General features: G+C 43.8%; 1 protein-coding gene across 12 annotated transcripts in view; it reads left to right on the top strand.

Annotated features, from left to right (window-relative positions):
* The window catches only part of PPP6R3 (protein phosphatase 6 regulatory subunit 3), a 125,138-nt gene that overhangs the window by 79,741 nt on the left and 23,282 nt on the right, over positions 1–22,115 (top strand). For 8 of the 12 annotated variants that reach the window (XM_057728795.1, XM_057728793.1, XM_057728794.1 and 5 more), the window contains 8 exons: positions 311–440; positions 2,524–2,676; positions 4,948–5,097; positions 6,220–6,284; positions 8,629–8,744; positions 10,389–10,474; positions 16,784–16,870; positions 21,289–21,386. In XM_057728795.1, coding sequence (XP_057584778.1) covers positions 311–440; positions 2,524–2,676; positions 4,948–5,097; positions 6,220–6,284; positions 8,629–8,744; positions 10,389–10,474; positions 16,784–16,870; positions 21,289–21,386 — 885 coding nt within the window. The remainder of the gene's footprint in view (positions 1–310; positions 441–2,523; positions 2,677–4,947; positions 5,098–6,219; positions 6,285–8,628; positions 8,745–10,388; positions 10,475–16,783; positions 16,871–21,288; positions 21,387–22,115) is intronic. The other 4 variants (XM_057728799.1, XM_057728800.1, XM_057728801.1 and 1 more) reach the window with 4 other exon arrangements.

The raw sequence follows: 22,115 nt of genomic DNA on the forward strand, positions 1-22,115 counted from the left end.
CAGTGTGGGGTGCCCTGTCATTCAGGCATCTCCTGCTGCTTTCCATGTTCTCTGTTAGAGACCTGATATTCGTATAATTGGTATAAGGAGTTAGACGGTTTAGGAGAGGATGGGGAGAAATGGCATATACTTTCTCACCTGACACCATACGTCTCTGGGTTTCAGATCATGCTGGCTGATCCCCATCAAGGTTTTATTACACCCTCTTCCTGTCCTTCCAGAAATTTTGCTGTAATCACTAAATATTCTGTAGCTATTATGAATTATTTGTTCTGAAATAATAAATAAAATTAACTTTCTTTGTTTCAAGATTTGAAGGCCATATAGAGATCTGCCCACCAGGCATGAGCCATTCAGTTTGTTCAGTCAACAAGAGTGTGCTAGAAGCCATCCGAGGGAGACTTGGATCTTTTCATGAACTCCTGCTTGAGCCACCCAAGGTAAGGCAGCTCTCCCAAGCATCACTGACCAGCTCAGTAGTTTGATTTAAGAAAGCAGATGAACCTTGTGAATTAAAGTACTGGCTGTAGCCCCCATGTGCAAAGTGTGTTAAAAGGTGCACTGGCAATTGTTTCCATTGCTTTTAAGCTCGTTTTTAATTGGCTTTTATCTATATATAGCATCTGAATTGATGAATGGGATAGAATTAAAATTCAGATATTTATCTGCTTAGGAAACTCAGCTTTCTATTCTTTCTTTCTATAAAATCTGAGTACTTATATGCCAGTGAGATAGTTTTCTTCTCATAGCATGTTATTGTCACATCTTTGCGGTAAAAGTTAATCTTTCAGGAACTAATCTTTGAAACTGGGTTGTCTTATTCTGAGTTGGAGCAGTGTCGCTGCCTGATGGACAGGTATCTTATCCAGTTGAATGTGCCTTGGAGTGTTAGTTCTTCTGTCAGGAGTGTCTGTGTGCTAACCCAGAAACGACTGTTTACTCAGGCAGCCACTGAAGGCCCAAACAGCAGACAGCAAAGACCTCCAAAAGAGGGGTGTCCGTGGTCCATAGTGGTGCCTTGCGTGACACCCCAGCCCCTCGGGTTGGCGCAGATTGAGCTTAGGGGATGAGGCTCTTCTGTTCGGCATCTCTAGGGTGGCAGTTCCATGAGAGTTCTGCCGCCCGCGCCACTTCTTACACTTGGGTTTTTCCTTCTGCCCCACATCATTGCATCCGGTGGGCCAGGCTCCAGAAAGTGTGTCTCTGTGAGTTCCTAGGAATTCAGTATACTAATTTCTTCCTTCTAAATTAGATGCTTTCTGTTTACTTAACCATTTTGTGGAGGGAGCAGAGAGTAGTTTATGTCCCTCATGTGGGGAGTCTACTGCAGCTTCCAGGTTGTGTCCTAAGATGACCAGGGCTGCCAGTGAGCAGGCAGTGATCCCACCTCTGCCACGTGCCTCCCCTGGGTTCGGCCTGCACAGGATGCAGAACAGAGTGTTTGGCGTCCCCCCCATGGAAAGTGCCTCTGCTGGTGTTTAACAGTGGCAGTTTCATGCCAGACCTGGGAAGAAGGGTAGGAGAGGAAGGAAAGAAGAAGGATTTGTTCAGGAGAACAGAAGTGGAAGTTGGAGGAGGAGGACCTGAGGAGAGGGTGTGGCCAGGCACCCTCGACCTGTGTCTCAGGTGCCACCGTCTTCTTTCTAGGTGGACAAAAATGGCAGTGTCTAATGTGGATACTCACACTGGTTCGCTTCTTGGGCCTGACTCGAAAGTAAGGCAGTGTCTTGTTTGAACTTCCTCTCTTTCATGACTAAGATTGAGTGAGTTCAGCTTGTGGCTGGTTTTACTGCGTGATGTGGTGTGTGCGTAGATTCACATTCCTTCGAGCTGTGCTGCAGGGAGTGAACCTGGGGACCTTCCGGTTCCACTGGGCCTGGAGGAGTGCAGGCAGGAGGGGTGGGGATGCCGCATGGACGGGGACGTGGAGAAGGGCACCGTCGTCGCCTCGTCTTTACAGGTCACCACCCTTTCCTGCCAAACTTCTGAAGTTCTGAAATGTCCTGTGTCTGTCTGTTGTGATTTCAGAGAGTAGAAACTCTCTTTTATGGACAAGAACAGGTTTGAGGTTGATCCTGTTTCAAGGTCGTGATCCAGAGGCAACGTCTGTGTTTGCATTTTTATCACAGATTTGGCAAAGATGGAGACCTGTGTTCCAAAACCACTTGTAACTTTTCTTAATTTCTTAGGTTTCTGGTCAGGTTTGGAATATTGCACTTTTTTTTCATGGACTTCGGTAGCTTTCTGCTTTATTCCTGTGGTGTTTGGAATGTTGAAGACAGGTGGATACTTGATTTCTTATAAAGTTTTTAGTCCAGGGAAAATTACTTAATTTTTTTCCTTCATGTTTATTTCATCATATCTTAAAGGTATCAATAGGACTTTCGGATTTTCCTTCAGATGTAGAAGTTAGGCCAAGTTGTTAGCTGGCTTAGTGTGCCTAGCATTGTATCTTAGTACATACTCCTGCGCCTTTATTTGTTTACCGAACTGAATTTAATTGGAAAGCTTTTTCTTCCTCAGAAAAGCGTAATGAAGACTACATGGGGCGTGCTGGACCCTCCCGTGGGCAACACCCGGTTGAATGTGATTAGGTTGATATCCAGCCTCCTCCAAACGAATACCAGCAGCATCAACAGGGACCTGATGGAGCTGAACAGCATTGGGGTCATATTGGTAAGCTGTCCCCTGAACGAGGTCTTCGTTTGCCCTTGATGCTTTATGGCTACGTAACCGAAGGTAGACCTCATAAATTTACAATATGTGTCGATGACTTTTCTTGGGCCGAGTGTAAACAGTCTTTTATATAGTTTTCTCCTTGAGCTTATCATTAAGTTTGAATGCTTTTAATTTTTCAGTAGTAATTTATTGTTGCTGTGCATAAAGAACTATATTAGAAGGCTTCCTAGCTGGCACAGTGGTTAAGAATCTGCCTGCCAACGCAGGGGACGTGGGTTCGATCCCTGCTCCGGGAAGATCCCACATGCCGCAGAGCAACTGAGCCCGTGTGCCACAATCACTGAGCTTGTGCTCTAGAGCCTGTGAGCCACGACTGTTGAGCCCACGTGCTGCAACTACTGAAGCCCATGTGCTTAGAGCCCGTGCTTTGCAACAAGAGAAGCCACTGCAACGAGGAGCCCACGCACCACGACAAAGAGTAGCCCCCACTCGCCGCAACTAGAGAAAGCCCGTGTGCAGCAATGAAGACCCAACAAGCCAATAAATAAATAAATTTTAAAAGTTAAAAACAAAAAAGAACTATATTAAGAGAATTTCGAAGATTGTTGAGACAGGTGTTCCCTTCAAGAAGCTTAGTCTTGGTGGAGGATAGCGTGAGTGCAGTCACGCTCTTCAGGGGATTGTGTTAGCAATAAAAGATGGGGGCCTACAGCCTGGTTTTTCTCTTCATAATTAGCCAAGCGACAAGCTTTGATCTTCTTCCCACTGAGATGGTGTACAGGGCATCTGAGACTGTCTTTTGATTTAGCCTGCTTCAGTGGAAGCAGAAGGGAGTGGAAGGGAAACGGAAGAGCCCAGGAGTTATCTGGACTTCCCTGACCTCTGAATTCCCCAGCTCCCAGGCCATGCTTAGAATCCACGGGCCTGGCCCCGGAGCCTCTGCCTGCTCTGTGCCTCTGTCCTGCCCTCTCACAGCACACACAGGGCTCCAAGATGGGCGGTCACTGTACACTGGCGGGAATTTGGCGTGTGTTTCAAAGGAGGGTCTGGGGGTTTGCTCTTTACATGAAAGGCTTTGAATGTACACTTCATGTACATTTCTCACGTGATCCCGGGTTTAAAACCCTGTTTTTCAGATTGTGCCCAGAGAGGGGGATGTATTCCACAGCTAGGAGGTGATGGAGCCAAGATTTGAATCTGCATCCAGTTTCAAACCCACGCATGCTCTATCAGCCGTGCCATTGTGCTTTCTAGTATCACCGAGATACTTTTAGTTGTATTTCTGCTTTGTGTTAAATGAGTAACAGTAGAGGGCGTGGAGAGCAGGAACATTTTGGAGATGTTACAGGATTACAGTTTCCTTGGTAGCATAACCCTTGTCCTCTGGGGACATAGTTTTTACCCTACCCTCAGACAGGGATATAACTTTCTACTCCTATCTCTGGGAGTCTCCCTGAAGTCATCAATTACTAGTCTTTAATCTTACTAGTAAGGTGTGTACAGCTACTGTTAATTCATTCTGTTGTTAATCTTAGAGCTACTTTTGAGTGACAAATTTGATAAAACTCCTGAGTGGATCACTAATCCATACCTCAGTGATATCCTGAACACATACTTTAACTATGTGTTTGGGCTTTTAGGAATTGTCTTTTTTTTTCTGTGCCACTATCACCTTTTTAGGTAATCAGGAGTTCCGCACATACCTTTCTTACCTTTCTTGTTTTGGGCCCTCACTGATAGTTCGATGACTTTTGAATGCCCAAGCGGTTATTCTGTTCATAAGGTGCGATGAGCGCCTGGAAACTGGAGGCCATATCTTTGCCTGTCTCCCATGTCGCAGCCAGCACTGCGCGCTGCTCGGAAGTCATCGGTAAACATTTGTTGAGTCAAAATGAAGTTCTCATAAATTTCTTTGAAAATTATTGAAAACGTACAGAACTTAGTAGCTGTATTAGTCACTTTGAAAACAAAAAAGATCCTCCCTTTCTCTTTGAGGAATTTACTATTGTCTTCTCTTTGTGTCTGTTGTTGCTCTCTGTTAGATTCCATGCAAATGCTGACAAGCTGAATGAGCAGATATCTTGCTGTTTAGTCCGTGAAGATGTTTAAACTGCCTTTTAAATAAATTATGTTCCTTTAATTTGTCCTGTTGTACTAGGAACACATCATTTTTACTTTATTAATTCATTATTTGGTGCATGTGTTGAAGTAGTGGTTTAAACATGTAGGTGACTGAATAAAAGAAAGCATTATTTTTCTTTTTTGTAGGACATGTTCTTCAGATATACGTGGAATAACTTTTTACACACACAAGTGGAAATTTGTATTGCACTGATTCTTGCGAGTCCTTTTGAAAACACAGAAAATAGCACAATTACTGATCAAGACTCCACTGGTGACAGTTTGTTATTGAAACATGTAAGCTTGCTTGGTGTCTTTTTTCCTGCCACTCCTGGTTATAGCATTTTTCTACTTGAGGTGTGAAGTGAATTGAGGTTTAAGGGTGGGAGGTTAGAGTTGAGTCTAAATATTAAACTGTCTTATTTTCATTGTATTGATACTTTTAACCAGTGATTCTATAAATCATATCCTGGACAATTAACCATTAGATGAACTTAAAAAAAAAAGGCTAAGTGGCTTACTTATTTGGTAAAATTAATAAATTTGAAGATTTAGAAATCTTTTGGGGATTAAAAGAACAATACAAATTTAAACACTGCAGAAAACGTTTGAACAGTTGTTTGACTTGCCCAGAGTGTTAATTTCTGGTGCTGAGTGTATGACTGAAGTTGGGAGAAGTGAGTTCTGTGCAGCGTCGGGCAAGCCTCTTCTGGGGTCTGTTTTCTTTTGTTAGATATGAGGCGATTTTACTAAATCAGTCTCCAGGTGTCTTCTTGCCCGGAGGGTCTGTGATTGTGAGGCTTTCTCTAGCTCATGCTGGGTTACGCCCAGACCTTGATGGTGGGAAAGGCTGGCCTGGAGTGACCAAGTAGGTGGGAGGCAAGTGACGTTTGAATAAGACTGGCTCTACGCATTGACAGTGCAGCCACATCACTGGTCGTGGGTGTGCAGAATTTTGGCCAGCCACACCTATTTTCAATGTGAACACAGTGATGTTACTTCATATAGAAGTAAGCGTTGCTCACATTTAAGAAGTACAAGTGTTGCTGTGGATTGTGAGTTGAATTTTTGCTGGGGCATAATTTTCTTTATTCCATTTCAAAGTAAAACCTGGCTTTGCTTTAGGTTAGCTGCTCACCAGTAGCAGTATGTGAAGTAGTGGTTCCCTGTAGACTCACTGCTGAAGACACAGGCCCTGTCTTGAATCCCTGTAGTGTTCTGGGGGCCCTGAGTACATTTATTACCACATCACATCTGATTTAGCCAGTAATTCACAGCTGTGCATGTTTAGCTTGCTGGGTTATGTGTGTAAAGTGATAGGTATCACTTTTGTGTTTAACTAGAATGCTGTTATACTTTAAAATGTTGACACTTTGACATTTATGTCAGTGTTAAACTGGAACATTCCTTTTTATTCAGCTCTTTCAAAAATGTCAGTTGATAGAACGAATACTTGACGCCTGGGAAATGAACGAGAAGAAACAGTAAGTAAATTGTTTTCTGATAGGAGTTCAGTTTGATTTTTAATTTGAAGAAAATCTCCTCCCTTGCCCTAGACAGGGAACAGTGAATGTAATTACGTGATATAGGCCACATTGTAGTTGCACATGGTTCTCTTGGGACTTCCAGAGTATTTAATTGTAACAGATGTTTTTCTAATAATTTACTTTTAGATCCTCCTGTCTTCTGCTTGTCTTGAGGGGAAACCAGGGGTTGGGAGTACTCAGGGGTACTCCCCACCTCTGTTGCTGCCTTTGAAACTTCTTGGTCCTTTGTGAATGGCTGGTTTTCTGAGAATAATGGGGAGTTGCAGGAAAAGAATTACAAAGTCAGGTCCTCCTTGATGATAATTAGCACCTTTGTCCTTGTTACCCCAGGTTCTCCTGAAAGAGAAGAGTCACTTTGTGCATGGAACTAGAAGGGGGTAAAATTGCCTAGTATTTCCTTTTTTAGAAAATTTCCGTTAGCTGATAGGCAAGATTACTTGAAATATTAGTTGCTGCATGTGAGTAGCTTTGTTACACAGAGTTTTTCCCCTAGCGGTGTAGTCTGGAATAGGCATCCCTCTCTAATGCCCTGGGAGCTTTTATGCCATCCCGTAGATTCTGAAGCAGGTGGGTATGTTTGGGAAACACTCTCGAGGTATAACTCTTTTGTTTGTTTTTAAGTCAGGTTTATTGAAATATACATTTTTGGGTATACATTTCTAGGAATTCTGACAAATGCACGCAGTCATGTAACCATCACAGAACAAGACACAGAATGTTTCCATCACCCCATAAAGTTGTCACATGCCCCTTTATAGTCTAACCTTTCTCAGGAGTCTTCCTGCTCTGTGTCTCTGTTCACATTTCTCTTGCAGGCCCAGGAGAGTTAGGTGACTCATGAGAGGTGTCAGCTTTGCTTTCTGAGGTTTGGTTTTTAAAAGTTGCTTCCTGAACCCCGATAGGGCTTTGCTTTGACTCTGTGGGGAAAGGTGGCGTGTAGTTTGTGTGTGGCAGGGGCTTAGTCTTGGTGGACCTCAGATACTTTCCTCCAAATGGAGCTCCTTTGGGGGTGCTGTCTGTGGCCAGACTGACATCTCTGTTATGTGTCTGACCCATCTTAGCCTTCCTTGACCCCTCCTTCCTCTCTCTGCCTCCTTGTCTCAGCAGTGCTGAGGTGTCCTGTGTGCTCTACTCCCTGCGAGCTCCATTCTCTGAAGACCTGGCTAATAGTATTCCTCCCCTCTTGGGGAGTCCTTAAAGAGCTTTTTAAGGTTTCCTTGAACAGGAACCCTAAAGAACATTGGGAGCCTTGGGCCAAAAAACTTGGAGATGGGTGTTTGTTTTTACCTGTGGGGGCTTGAGGGAATAGGCAGAGTTTCTAAGAATTTGTCCAGAAGGAGTGCTTGGGTCTCGGATCTTATTGTGAAACTAAAAGAGGCTCTTAGCAACTCAGCTGAGTCAAGACCCCTATGCCTTCGGACCCTTAGGTATCCCCAGGCCTTCTAAGCTTATCAGCAGATATTTTATTGATATTTTCCAGGCAAGCCTACAAGCATAGTATGGTTTTTTTTTTTAGTGGCTCCTGAAAGATTCTCCCTTTAAGTAAAGATCTCTTCAGTTTGTTCCCTCCTGTCTGCAGTCAGAAGTCTTTTGTTTCATAGAATTTACAGTCTGGACACTGTAAATACTCAGGCGGAGAAATCACAGTGATGTGAAGTTTGTCTGAGTATAAAGATGAGTCGTAGTTGTGAAGATGAGACCCTCAGTGGGGAAGGGATGGGGAGTAACGTGAAGGTCCTTGTCCAAGTGGGATACAGGCCAAATACAAGTTGACTACCTCTCATCTGGGCCAGGTCCTCAAGTCAGCTAGTATTTTAACTTGAGAAATGCCATTGGTGGGTAACTGTCTCTGATGATTGATTGCTAAGATTAAAATTTGAAGTCTTAGCAAAATGAACCAGCAGAAATCTCACCTCAGTTCCCTACAATCTAAGTCTGAAAAATAGTTTCACAGAAGGATAGGAAGGAAAGTCACAGAATCGTTTACATCAGTGAATGTTTGGGTTTTTTTTTTTAAAGATAATATGTTACTGAAGACGGATGGTTTGAATTTTGAACAAAATTTGTCCTGTTGAGTGTGACGACCCTGTGTTCTTTTGAGTGGACAGTTTCTGCCGCACTCCACCCCCGACCTGGTCATAATCCACACCCTCCTTTTCTGTCCATTCTTGTCTTCAGCGCCTCAGTTTTTAGAATGATTGTTTAAATCCACTGTACTTACCAAGCTGTTCATCACTCCCTCCTCTCAGGAGTCTGAATATTTGTCCTTTACTCCTGGTAGGGCTGAAGGAGGAAGACGGCATGGCTACATGGGCCACCTGACGAGGATAGCCAACTGCATCGTGCACAGCACTGATAAGGGCCCCAACAGCGCCTTAGTGCAGCAACTCATCAAAGGTAATGGGCTTATGGAATCTTCATTACATTTTTGTTGGATTGGAGAAAGGATTTAAGGGTAAAGTGGAAATATCCATAGCTTTTTAAGTAACTATCTGAGGAGTTTCCTTATATTTCCAAATTAACTCGAGACTTGAATGAGGCTCTTGAGAATGGTGTTTGAACAATATAGTTCTTTGCTGTATCTCTGTTCTTAGTTCTGCAGTCCTTTTATTAAGTATTGGCAGGCTCAGCCAGTAACTAGAGTTACCCACATTCATTCTCTACGGACATTGCTCACTAAATCGTTCCTTTGAACTTGAAGCGCTCGTAGGCTGAGCCACTTGAGCTATAATTTACTCTTGCTTTTTATTTTCTTCCGAAGGCCCCCACATAGCCTATGGATTGAGTTTCTTTAACTGGCATATTAAGGCACTTATCAGCATTTTTCCATCTCTCTGTTACTAAAATGAGGGACATTCGCCAGTTTCCTAAAGGACTCCTTCTGTACTAGCGTTTCAACTTAATCAGCCCAAGGTTACTTGGAAGGAACTGTGTGGCTGCCTTTTACACTGGCACCCAGGCCTTGAGTCCACCTCCTCCCAGATGAGAGCGTTAAGGACTCCATGTGTCCAGGTTTGGTACCAGCGGGATTGCTGGTCCTGTGACTCACTCTGAAGGCAAGAAATCTGTAACCTCTGTGGTACAGCATGCGCTCCGAGTTAGTAACTTGTGGAAAATCATCTCCCTGTCTATCCTCCTGTTTTTCTCTTAAGGATGTTTGTGTTCAAGAGGCTGTTACCTATTGAATGTGCACTAAAAAGCATCGTTGTGGCCCAGTGATGGACACATTAGGGCTTGTCCATCTGTAATTTTGCCTCTTGAGAGAGATGTAGGCCAGGTCACCACGTTATGTCCGTAGCCGTGCACGTGAACTGGCATGTGTGTGGTTGTTGTTTTAGATCAGTCTTCGTTGTATGGAAGTTGCTTGCCAGGTGGTGGGGGCCGGGTGTTTAAACCAGAATTGCCCGATGGCAACTTTAGTGAGGCCTCCAAGATTACAGCTATAGTTTCATTTTCTCAGAAAAGTATTTGTGTATCCTTTCTTTAAAATTTCTGTAGAAGGTAGCTTTCACTATTACATATGTATCCATATGTTGGCCTATGACACAGAGATTTAGGAAACATTACCTTTGAGCAATTTGAGAAGCCAGTTTGGGTTCCATGGGACATTCATTGGCCAGATGCCAGTCAGTTTCTCAAGAAGGTGTGCAGGAGCTGACATTTGCAGTGTTTCCTAAGCTCATGTGACTTGGAGCAAGACTGCTTTTACCCCCACCTTAAAGACTGTTACCTTTACGTGGAATTCATTGAAAACATTCGTATTTTCCAGGTTTGGTTTTTACCGAAAGGTCTTTAAAAACTTGTTAAATTCAAAGAACTGCTTGGGGCTCTTGGCACCAAGCATAGACCATGGGGGTGTGGTTCCTGAAAAGTTGCTGGGGTTCAGACTGAGCATGGCTGTAAGCTCACTCCTCGAGAGCTCAGCCTTCAGGGCCTGTTTGTCTTTGATGAGCCATATGGATGGTGCCCTCTTATGTTACCTGTTTATCAGTGTGTAAGTCATTGAAGTGATAATGCTTTTTTCCTTTTCTCCCTCTGAAGATCTTCCAGACGAAGTCAGGGAGCAATGGGAGACGTTCTGCACAAGCTCCTTAGGAGAAACTAACAAGAGGAACACGGTAGATCTAGTAGGTTCTACAAGGTTACATTTCTATGATTTCAGTGCTCTTGGCCTCTGCCTATTTATTCAGAAAGATGTGAGACATCTTCCACTTGTCCTAGTACTTGCAGGCAAGGATAAGTTCATGTTTCTTACCAATAAAAGTCAGTGTCCACGGTCCTCTTGCTGGTTTGTCTAGTCAGCTCCCAGTTCCTGCCTGGGACGATGGGAGGATGCAGAGAAGCTGCTCACCACCCCTGCTTCCCCTGCACTCGGTTTCCACCTCCCTCAGCGCCCTGCTCCCCAAGCACCTCAACAGAGTGGCCTTTCGGCTTCCTTTTACTGTGTTGGATTTGTTGCCTTAAGCCCAAATAACCCCGGGTGGTTACAAAACCTAAATATTCCTTTGGATGCTTTCTAATGTTACAGAGTTGAGTACCCTCATTAAAATCATTCCCAGTAGGAGAAAATTTTGTAGATGACTTTGAAACCCCAGCTTTCACAGATTGGTACTTTGAGACAGGGAATAATGGCATTGATAATATTTTTAAAAATTATATTGGACTTTGGAATGTAGTCTTTGTTTTCTTTAATACATTAAGTTTTAAGGTAAGTATTGCTTTTGCTTTTCAAGATGAGGAAAGCCATTTCCTTTTGCAAGCACATGCCAGCTGATAATTGGGGTGGTGGCCTTGACTCTACATGGAAATAGATGTGTCAGGCATTTAATTCTATATTTGAAATTCCACAGCTGCAGTCTTGAATTTCTGATATACAGTAACACCTCGATGATTAGGCAGCCTTATCTGCTTAGAACAGAATTTAGAAACGGGGGTGAGGGGGTGCTACAGAGCAGTCACTAGGTCATCCTGTGTCACACACCCGAAGGGCCTGTTGCCTCCTAGTTTGTAGATTGTCTAACAAATTTGGTTGTCTTTTTCCAGACTCTTAACAGATTGGTGGCTTCTTAAGGTGGATATAATGAGAGAATTATTAGGTATTAGGAGCTGAAAGAATTATGAAGTTAAGAGAGAACTATAAAAGGGCAGCTGTGTGGGCCACTTAATTAAAATAGGTTTAGTGGCCCTTAGTTTCTCAGGGTATTACAGCTCAGCAGAGGAAATGACATCCACTTTGACAGCCCTGAGTTACCAAGGAAGGGTTAAGTAATTTTTAATGAATGTATTACCCACTGTAGATTGGTTTTTTCCCCTCAGTCAAATTGGTTTAAATTCTGGATAATCAGGGTTTTATTGTAGGGTGAAATTGTTCTCTCATGCTGTTAAATTGAACTTTCTAATTTTAGAGGTTCCCATTTTGATTCCTTGTTAAGAATTGCAGGCAATGTGGTGTCCTTGAAGGGGATTTTTGTCATGTTTCTTATTTATAAGGAACCAGTTAGGAGTACTAATTCTGATCTGGTTTGGGAAACTTCTTTAAAAATTGTCCTTTGATTGACAAGTAGAAGTAAAAAATGTCCAGTTGAACTTGTTATCAGGATTTTAAAAACACTCTATCATTGGTAACTCAAGCAGATTTCTTTTGTGAGCAGTTTATATATTTATAAAGAAGGACCTCATTGCAATTCAGATAACACTCAGCTACTTTGCACGATGCTGTCAGTAATCTAGTCTGTGACTGTGTGTAACGTCATGTATGTCCACACAGAGGAGCATGGGCTCGCAGCGCACAATTAGTGCACAGCCCTGTGGGGTCAGACACATCTAGACATACATTTACACGTGCGTGGAAGGAGAAATCATCATGGGCTCCACGTGTCACGCTGATTGAAGCTCATTTCTCCTTTGCCTGTTACACTTCCTGCCATAGTACTTGGACTACATAAGTAATCCACAGGAAAACAGAAGAAGCAGTTGGTTTGTGCAGCAAAAATGGTCAGCTTTGTAGAGCCCTGTTGGGATCGCTCACACCCTGTGTTGACGTAGCCCCACCCCACTCTATGATTTTGTTGTTTCTTGAGACTTTTGCATTGATCTCTCAGGACCTCTTCACTTCCTTGGTTTCAAATACCCGATACTCAGATACCACCTGCAGTTAGTCAGTCGTAAGTCCTCCCAGTAGGGAACTTTGGACTTTGTAGTATTTTTAGGGATATGGGTGTTCCAGGTGTTTAAGGATCCGTACACATTCGTCCTAGGCCACCAGGGCGATTTGAACTGTATCCTCCAGGCTCTTCATTTTCTGCCCAGAATGTTTCAGGCTCTGTCCCAGTAGGTTTGGGTACCATGTTCCAGGGAAAATGTGCTGTTGGAATATTATTCTAAACACAGTTTGGTACATGCAGTGGGTCTTGCCCTTGCGAAAATGTCATGCAGAAAGAGTGCCCACCAAGTCATGTAGTGCAAAGTCCAAAAAAAGCATTTCCCTTCTAATTGTTTTAGGTACATTCATCATTGAAATTGGCAGTTAAGTAATAGCTTGCTTGTTGCCTGCCTCCCTCCCCAAATAGATAGGTTAGGTACACTGCCCTGACTTAGTTGGTTTTAGGATGATGGCTCAGATACCTCTCTGGGAATTATTTCAGGTATGTTCACAGGACTTGAGTCCACCTGTAGTTCAGCACCAAATGCTTGAGTTAGTGCATTGTTAGATGGGCCTGGCCTGTTCTTAATTTTCTAGCCGCAGCCAGGATTCATTCATTTAAACAGCAGACACTCACCTGTTCTACTGGCCATGGGCCTGAGGACTTGCTTGGTTATATAGGATAAGCTGTGCCAGCCCCAGGCTCCTGCCGTCTTCTAGGGCAGCATCCATCTTCACGCTGCTGTCACCTCTAGGGCAGCATTTGGATTTCCTTCTCTCTGAGATCTTTGAAGTACTTCCATCTTCTGACCCCGTGATGCCAGAGTGCCTGCCCAAGAGATTCATGTACTGCTCATGTTTTTATGTTGGGCCTTTATCATGAGTAATAGTAATTTGGTGTTTTAATTACATCCAGTAACCGCACTGTTTTGAGTAAGCCCCCAGACTGTAAAAATTGGTAAGGATTTAGGTAGAGTAAATTTAGATAACGTAAATGTTTTTGTACTGACTTTGGAAAATTGAGTTTGTTTTACTGTCTGCCTTACTCTGCAAGGGTGAGGATTGTTTTTAAGTGTCGAAGTAGTTGGTGAGGTCATTTATGAAGTCGTTTAGGAGGTTGTGTAGAGTAGTACAAATGTGCACATGTGAACTGCCTGGAGATCCAGCAGATTGGGTGGAAGGTCTGCGGGTTTGCGTTTCTAACCAGCCCCGGGTCATGTAGGTGCTGGGGTCCACAGCGGGATCACGTGTAGCAGGGGATGCCAGAGTCCATAGCTTCCACTTTTCCCTCAGAGGTTACCAGTCAGGTCAGACTTAATGATTCTCCTAGCATCCTAATTAGCCAAGACAAAGAAAGCTCTAATTGGCTTTTTCTTTTAGCAACAGTTAATAAGACTAAAATTTTATTATGAATGGAGGTAATATCTGAAAAGCTTTTTTTTCACTGCAGCATCAAGAGTATAGTTTACTTAGAATACATCTTGTTTGGCAAGAGTGTTCTTACATAGTCGTTACTTTTTTAAAAGTTATGATTCTGTATTCTCATTTAGTGATTTATTAGTATTCATTAATTCAATAAATATTTGAGTGGCTACTGTGTGCTGGACACTGCGATTATTGCACTAAACAAGATTGGCAAAAATCCCCACCTCAGTGGAGATGAATAAACAAATGGTGGGTAAACTAGGGGAAGGGAGTCAGGGAGTGTTTTGGGCAGATGTGTGATTTGAAATTAAGTGGTCTAGGAAAATGTCATTGAGAACATCTGTGTGGAGGCTGGAGGGAAGAGCGAGTGCAGAGGCTGGCCCGGTGCCCACGTGGCTGTATCACAGCAAGTGAGGGAGAGCCAGAGATCTGAGAAGCTCTATGGCCAGATCTCGTGCAGCTTCACTGCAGGCTCCTGGGGTTGTGGTCCTAGTGAAATGAAAAGCCATTAGGTTTGGAACTAAATAAAAAGGGCGTGATTTGATGTCAGTGATTTAAAAGCCTGTAATGATTTAAAAGATCATTATGGCTGCTGGATTGAGAATAGACTGTAGTGGGGACAAAAGGTTGAGGCAGGGAGACTGGTGTTAATCCCGACGGGAGGGACTTCCCCCTGGGGAGGCGACAATAGGCTTGGCGAGAAGTGATGGGACTCCAGGTTCCATTTTGACAGTAGGGTGGACAGGTATCGTGGGACAGGAGAAACAATGTGACTTAAGATTTGAGCTGGAAGAAGAGGAAGTGGCAGAGGCTTTCACTGAGCTGAAGATGCCTCAGAAAAGGGTGTGGGTTTGGAACTTTAGATCAGGGACTATGATTAACAAGGTTTCCCCTGCAGGTAAATTAAATCATCTTTTAGCTCATTTTATTAGTAACGATTTCAGGCTGGGTGTGATGTAGGTAGAATCAGAATCACCACATCTTTCAATGCGATAGTTGAGAAGGTGTGCATGCATTGTTATTATTAATAATAACTTTCTAAAACAGTTTCTTTTTGGAGGAAAAAATTATTTTAATTGCTTTGAGGAGACAAGTTAAGGAGAATATATAAGGGTTCGCAGTGTCTGGCAGGTAGTAGTTGCTGGACAAAAGCTAGTTTCCTCTTTTAATTAATAAGCTGTTAAAATCTTATTTTGTAGCCAAAAGTATGAATGAGGATACATTGTATCCTTTTTGACCTTAAACAACTCTAAGATATACCGGGAGTAGTCAACTCCTTTTTGTTCTCTCTTATTTAGTTCACCTCTCCTGCCCTTTGAATTGTCTTCTGTTTTTGTGTCCGTCGTCTCCCCCCCCCCCCCCCCGGCCATGGGGCTGCGCCCCTACAACACACATGGGCTTAGTATGATTCTTGTACTGACTTGCCGGCCAAGTTGCCCAAAGCTCCTAAATCCACTGCAGTGGAACCTCTTGACTTGCTCTTGACTTCAGTCACCCCGTAAGGTGCCAGCTGCCATGACCAAGCAGTATTCCACCACCTCCCTTATGCATTCTTGCTGGGCTCTCTTGGAACCCCCACTCCGCCCCCACATCTATCCCACCGACTTGCTAAAGCTACAGTTGATGCAAGCAGGCTCCATTCATTGATCACAAATTCTGCCTTTGATTTCATCAGGCCAGATTCAGAATTAGAGTGAATGCTTTGTCTGTACTCTATAGAGGATGGAGAGGGAATTAATTGGAACCACTGGGTTATTCACTTGGACTTAGTGTCTTCACCAGCGATGGCCAAAGGGAAAAGAAATTAATTTTATTCAGGCAGTGATTTATTCAGAATTTCATGAGCCATGCTACATGCAGACCCATTGGGGTTCTACTTTGGACTTCTTGAATCAGTGTTAGAACATCACAGAGCAAATCAGGCCTGTGTCTATAACTCTAGGCCCCTAGGCACAGCTTCAAGGGTGGCAGGTAATGGCCGCTGTGTCTCCCCTGAGGACAGTGCTCTCCGCCCAGAACACTTCTCCGAAAAGTACAGGATGAATAACTCAGAAAATACAGTGCAAGTTACCCTCAGAGTATAGTGCTTGTTCTTAGAATTTTAGACTGCTCACATGATTACTTGCTATATAGCAATTACTGTGCGGTGCTTAGCCATTTGTATATCTTCATTTCTAATTATTAATACATTTATGAATTAATAAAAATTACCATGAATTAGTGAGCAATTCGTGTTTATGCTTTTGCTTATTTAATTAACGTGAGTTGGTTTTAAGTTGTGAGGGCAGGGGGTTACATTTTAAGGGGCAAAAGGTTTGGGGTCTTGTAATGAGCAGGGGACTGTTGACAAGTCATATTTAGCACTTATGAACAATGCTTTTCTTAGAATGGGCAAGAAATGCAAGAATTTAAAGTGAAGTGGTTGTACTTAAACCTGACTGTTCTAGTGGCTCGTTAGTGACCCCTGGGAATTGCAGTTTTACCCTTCAGGCTTGGCATATTTAATTATTTTTTATATTTTATCTAAGCCATTACTTCTTCCTTCCCTTTGTGAACATCTAATTGGAGATAATTATCAAAATCACTTAAATGGAGTGCCTCCCCTCTCACATGCTTTCTGTGCTGTTAATTGTGAGTGAAGTAACCACACGTGGGCAGCAGACGGACAGGTAGCCGACCCATCTGGTTGAGTGATGTGTACCCTTGAATTATTGGGTGGATTTTACAACTTAGCTGTTAATTATTTTCGTTTGTGCTGTTGTTACACATTGAGAGAAAAACTAAATGTGATTTTTTTCCGTAAAAATGCTGATACAAATGTCCAAAATTTTTCTCTGTTAAATAGTTTTTTACATTTTTATGCATATAGGTTACAACCTGCCATATTCATTCATCCAGTGATGATGAAATTGACTTTAAAGAAACGGGTTTCTCACAGGATTCTTCTTTGCAGCAAGTGAGTCATGCCTAAAGTTTTGCTTTTTGTTTTTATTTTAAATGCTTAGTTTAGTTGCCATTTATGTATCAATTTTGGAGTCACACATGCATTAGGGTGTAATTTGGGGTTAACTTGTTAGTTAGGCAAAAGCATGTAAAAGAGAATGTGTTGGGTACACGAGAGGAAGGTTTATGTTGATTGTATTTCCAGGGAATGTTTCTTCAGGTCTGGTAATAATGAAGAGTTGGGTAAACTTTCAGGCGATGTGTGTGAACTGCGTAGTTGAGTAAGCATCGCAGACACGCCCGCTATGCAGGCCTGTGCAGTAGCCGGTTCCTGCCATAGACGCTGGTGGGTAAGAGTAAGAGGCTTGTTTAACATCAGTGAGAGTAACTTCCAGTTTCCCTGAACCAAATGGCTACATGCTTCCAATGTCTTCAGATTCTGTAGACACATCTAAGTTAAGTTTTAGTTGCGGTAATTCCTCCTGTCCTCAAATTCATTGCTGTTTGTCAGCTGCTGGTAATCTTTGTGGGGGAGAAGGCAGGATATAAAAATAAAGGTGGTGATTGTTATGTGTTGGTGGTCCTTGGGGAGGTGAGGAGTGATTTCACTGTCCCCACTGGGAATCAGATGTGGGAGCTGAACAGAGAAGCCCCCTGGAAAGTCAGCAGCTCCTCACACGGAGACGCGGCCCTTCGTCAGGACCGGGTTGCAGCCTGTCCGTTGCTTTGTGGTGGCAGTGGAATTAGTGTCGTCACCTTCCCACCCAGCACTGAATGTGGCTTAGCTTCTTTTTTCTCCATCTGTGAGCCCTTTACACCAGGGCCAGGATGAAGCTTCTGGTGATTATTCTGGCCCTGCCTTTTGGCGTCCAAGTAGACCGATGTGCTCTGGGGTAGGTCGAGCTAGGCAGTGGCTTGGTTTTGGTACTAAGGCAGTTGAACGTTCGCGTTTTCAGGCTGGGCCTGAGGTAGTGTTTTGGAGGCTGGCTGGCTTCTCTTGATTCTTGACATGGTGCCCTTTGGAAGCCAGCCTCTCGAGGAGAGGGGCAGGGGGCTGCCAGCCTACAGCCGGCGCTGCCGAGCAGCCAGGGCCTCATTGCTGCTTCTCACCTTGCCTGCTGTCTGGCAGCGCTGGCCACCCCGGAGCCCAGCTGGCTCACCGTGAGCCCCCCGCCTTCCAGCAGCCCTTTCCCGACCCTGCAGCACCCGGACAGGGTGGAATTAGCCCCCTCCACCTGGTCTGAATCCCAGTGCTGCGTTGCTCCTCCTACAGAGAAGCTTGATGGTGTACAGTGTACATTTTCAAGGTGATTTTGATCTGGTGAATAGCTTTGAGATGTAAAGAAGCTAATAAACTCAGAACTTCCGGGCAACTGATTTAATCGGGGACTGGTGACATTTCAGTATCTGGAAAGTGGATTCGCTACGTCTCTTGAAGTCTGTCTGGTTCCAGATCATAGCTTTTCTGGGGAGAATTTTCTGACTGTTTTTTGCTTTGACTGCTGATGCGCATACGAAGCGATTCCAGTCACCAAACAGCCTTAGTGACACCAGGCTCCGATTCCTGTGGATTTTATCCGCTGTCTGTAACCCTCTATGAGTAGGGAGAATAATTATTCTTTTCTGTTTGACAGCCTTCCAGTAAACTTTTCTTTGCATGTTTAAACTAAACCTGTCATGGATCATTTTGAAAGTAAGAAATATACTCCAGAGTATTTTTTTCTGACTTCAAGAATACGAGTCTGGGTTAACTTAAGACTTTCATGCTGATCTCCATTGTAATCAAATTAGTTTATATATATCAATTTGGAATTCTTGTTCACATTTGAAGTTAGCTCTTTTGGTAATGCTCAAGTGCAGAGAGCTTAGGGCAGGTCGCTTTACAAACCTGTGGGGCCATGCTTGACTCGGGATGTGCTCACAGCTTTGGTGCCCCCTCTGGGTTCCTCACCTCTGGTGTTTGACCCTTCCTCCTCCTAAGGCTGTCCCACAGGGTGGAGGGTGTCTGGAGACACCTACTTCCACCGCCCCCATGCCCAGCAGGCTTGTTCATGGCGGGCGGGTCAGGTGGACGGGGACGTTCTGTTGCCCAGGTGGGACCACCAAAGAGATTTACTTAATAAAGCGGTGGGCTCCCTTCTCAGCAACTTGAACAGTCCCTGACTTTGGCCAGGGTGACAGTTCTGAGAAGTGTGGGGGTTTTTTCCCTTTTTTGTATAATTGAAAGTTTTTGATAATTGCACAACCCTGTAGTGCTTTCCACATTTGGATTTCTCAGAGTCCAACACACTTTTATAAAGCTTTAAGCAGAATACAGTGACAGTCTTCACTTATGTGGGTTTAGTCAGCCTTGAGAGCTTTAGTAATAAAAATCAGATTTGAAGCCTAAGTTCTTTGCTGGTTGTATCTTCCTGGAAGCTACAGTAGACCGAGAACTAATGAGGACTGCGGTTTGTTGGTTTTCTCTTTCCTCTGCGTTACTGCGTGGAGGCTGTCTGTCAGCTGCTGAGTATCTCCCCCCATAGATGAAGAGAGAGCACAGATGTGTGTGTGCATGTTTTATGTGTGTCTGCATAGACAGCTGTATGTTCGTACATGCGTGCATTCTCATGCACGTTTATAACACGTTAGTATTTGCATGCTGTTAGGAAGCATTTAAAGTGTTAGGAAGCATTTAAAGGAACACTTTAGGGAGTATTTCTTCCCTTTTACACTCAAAAGATTTACAATATAGTCTCTAGAAGTACAGAACATTTAAAAGAAAAAAAAAATAAGGAACCAAAACAGTTGGAAAGGACCTTTTCCCCTTGTGTGACCAAATTTCTAATCTGTCAATAAACTCAGAGCCTGGCTTATATCTGCTTGCTTGGAAGAATCACTTCGTGATTCTTTGCCTTTGAAGCTACCAACCATGTGTCATACCTTATAAAAGGTAAAGCAGTTCAGACAAGTTGGTTTCTTTCTGCTTCCCATGTTTTATATTCATATGTCCAAAACTCAGCCCAGCCTCCAAGGACTTGTCCCTACCCTTCTGCTTTCACCAGAACACACACAGCTTTGGTGTACCTTACCAAATGCACCCCAGGGGGCCGGCCCCAAGCCCTCGTGTGCTTATGTAGTGTTGTCCCTGTGGGCAAGAAAGGGGGCTACGTGAATGTGTGAGAGTGAACAGGGGGCAGTGGGTATTGAGTTAGAGAAAAGTGAGGGTTTAGGTTCTCAGTAAACTAGATGCAGCATTTTTTAGACCTAAGGAAAAGATGCCTTCCAAAGCCAAATATAAGGTTTATTTTTAATTATCCACTCTTTGGATTATCCATGCCATAATTCCCTGCCACCAGGATGAATACTCAGGACCTAACGGCAGAGGCCGCCTGCAGTGCTTGTCTGCAGGGTGGAGTCCGTGGGCTCTGCTTAGACGGAGAACTTGGCGGCCTCCCCAGTTGTGGCCTCAGGAGCCGATGCCTTTCGTTCAGCCGCCAGCTGCTGCTTGTGTCCCGCGCGGTCCGCACGCAGTGCTAACCACGGGCAGCACGCACATTGTTTGTGTCCCGTGTTTGTTGCTTGGGGCAGAGTGAGGAGTGGCACTTGCTTGTCTCTTTCTCTTCTGTACTCCTCATGGAGTGTGTCTGCTGACTTCACGTGTTCCCCTGGGCCTGCTTGTGGTTTGAAATGAGAGTAGCAGCATTTTTGTGGAGTCCATTTTAACAAGGCCCCCTTCTTGCCTGAGAGAACCCAGGTGAGCCTGGTGCTCTCTAGAAACGGAGCAGCAAACAGAACTGCCTTCTCCATGGATCTTGGAGTGTTGTAGGCTTTTCAGAGTGATTTCAGATCAGTGTTAAAACTTTGTGTCCTCTCTCTAAGATAGGTAGGATAGTAGTTACTTTTCTGCTCTTCTTAGCTTCCAAGACTTTAGTCTTTTTAAAGAAAATGAGGTGTCCCTGACTTACTGTAGGATTGTGATTATGAGTCGTTTTCCCTCTGGTGCCATGTTGCTCTAGTGGACGGGGGTGGGGAGATGCAGAGAGGGAGGGCGGGTGGTTACCACTTGTTGGATCTTAAGATAAAGTTGGTTGTGTTCAGAGGTGACCATATAATTTCAGACTGTCACATGTCACTTGATCACTTTTTTGAACTAGGCCCAAACCTCTCTAAAGATAATTTGGTATAGAGGTCAGTGGTCACTTAACATTTGTTACATGACATGCATTAGAATAATTTGTAGACCAAATTCCAAACATTTACCTTTTGGGGTAAATTGTGTCTGAAATTATTTGATTTTTTTTTTTTTTTTTTTTTTTTAAGAAAAACACACCAACTTTTTAAGCCCTATGGCTATGTAAATAAGATGGTTTCTGAAAAACAAATGGGCAAATAGTTTGTAGAATGTCATTAGAATCATTATATCACTGTCACTGGTCCTGGGGTTGCCAGGCCTTTTCTGATTATCAGATGCAACAAATGACGTCCAATTTTATTGACCAGTTTGGCTTCAACGATGAGAAGTTTGCAGATCAAGATGACATTGGCAAGTGAGTATGTCTTCTGTTTGGGTCTCCTGCACGCCTGCTCTTTGTGAGACAATTTTGATTCTCTTGGATTCCCGGAACTCTTACATTCATGAGTTGCAAGGAAGCTGCCCTCCAAGTGCTCCTTTAGTACCAGGCTATCAGCCTGAAGCACCCAGATGACACATAGAAATAGGATGTCACTCCCACAAAGAGGGCTTGCCCTTGGACTTGACATCTTTCACAGAGGTTTACTTTTATTGGATGTAGGAACTCAACTCATTCTTCTCTTCTTTTACGTTATAGTGCTAGATTGCATCGTCTGAGGTAGTTAACCCCCCTGTGAGTGGTGTGAGCAGGCGTGGTTCTTTTACAGCACACAGTGAATGGGGTATCGTACAGCTGAGCGGCTCCACCCCACGTGTTTTCTCTTCTCTAGGTGACTAACTGGAAGGCGGAGTTGGGTTTTCTCCCCCAAGAGCCAGGCAGTCAGTTCACTCATTCTGCAGTCAGGGACAGAGGAGCACCCAAATGGGAATTATTGGTAATTTGCAGAATTAATGAATAGAAGATGTGTGGGCTGTGCACAGAAATGAAGACAAGTGTTATAGCATCTGACCTTGGGAGATGAGAGGTATTTATAAATGAAGTGTTTACAAGAGGGGTGTCACAGCTCCCTGAGCAGAGTTCTCTCTCATGGGGCTCCCTGGCGATGCTCTTCAGCACCCAGCACCTCTCGGGGTTCCGTGCTAG

This window comes from Hippopotamus amphibius, chromosome 3 (assembly GCF_030028045.1).
Source record: "Hippopotamus amphibius kiboko isolate mHipAmp2 chromosome 3, mHipAmp2.hap2, whole genome shotgun sequence".
In the NCBI taxonomy this organism is placed as follows: domain Eukaryota; kingdom Metazoa; phylum Chordata; class Mammalia; order Artiodactyla; family Hippopotamidae; genus Hippopotamus; species Hippopotamus amphibius.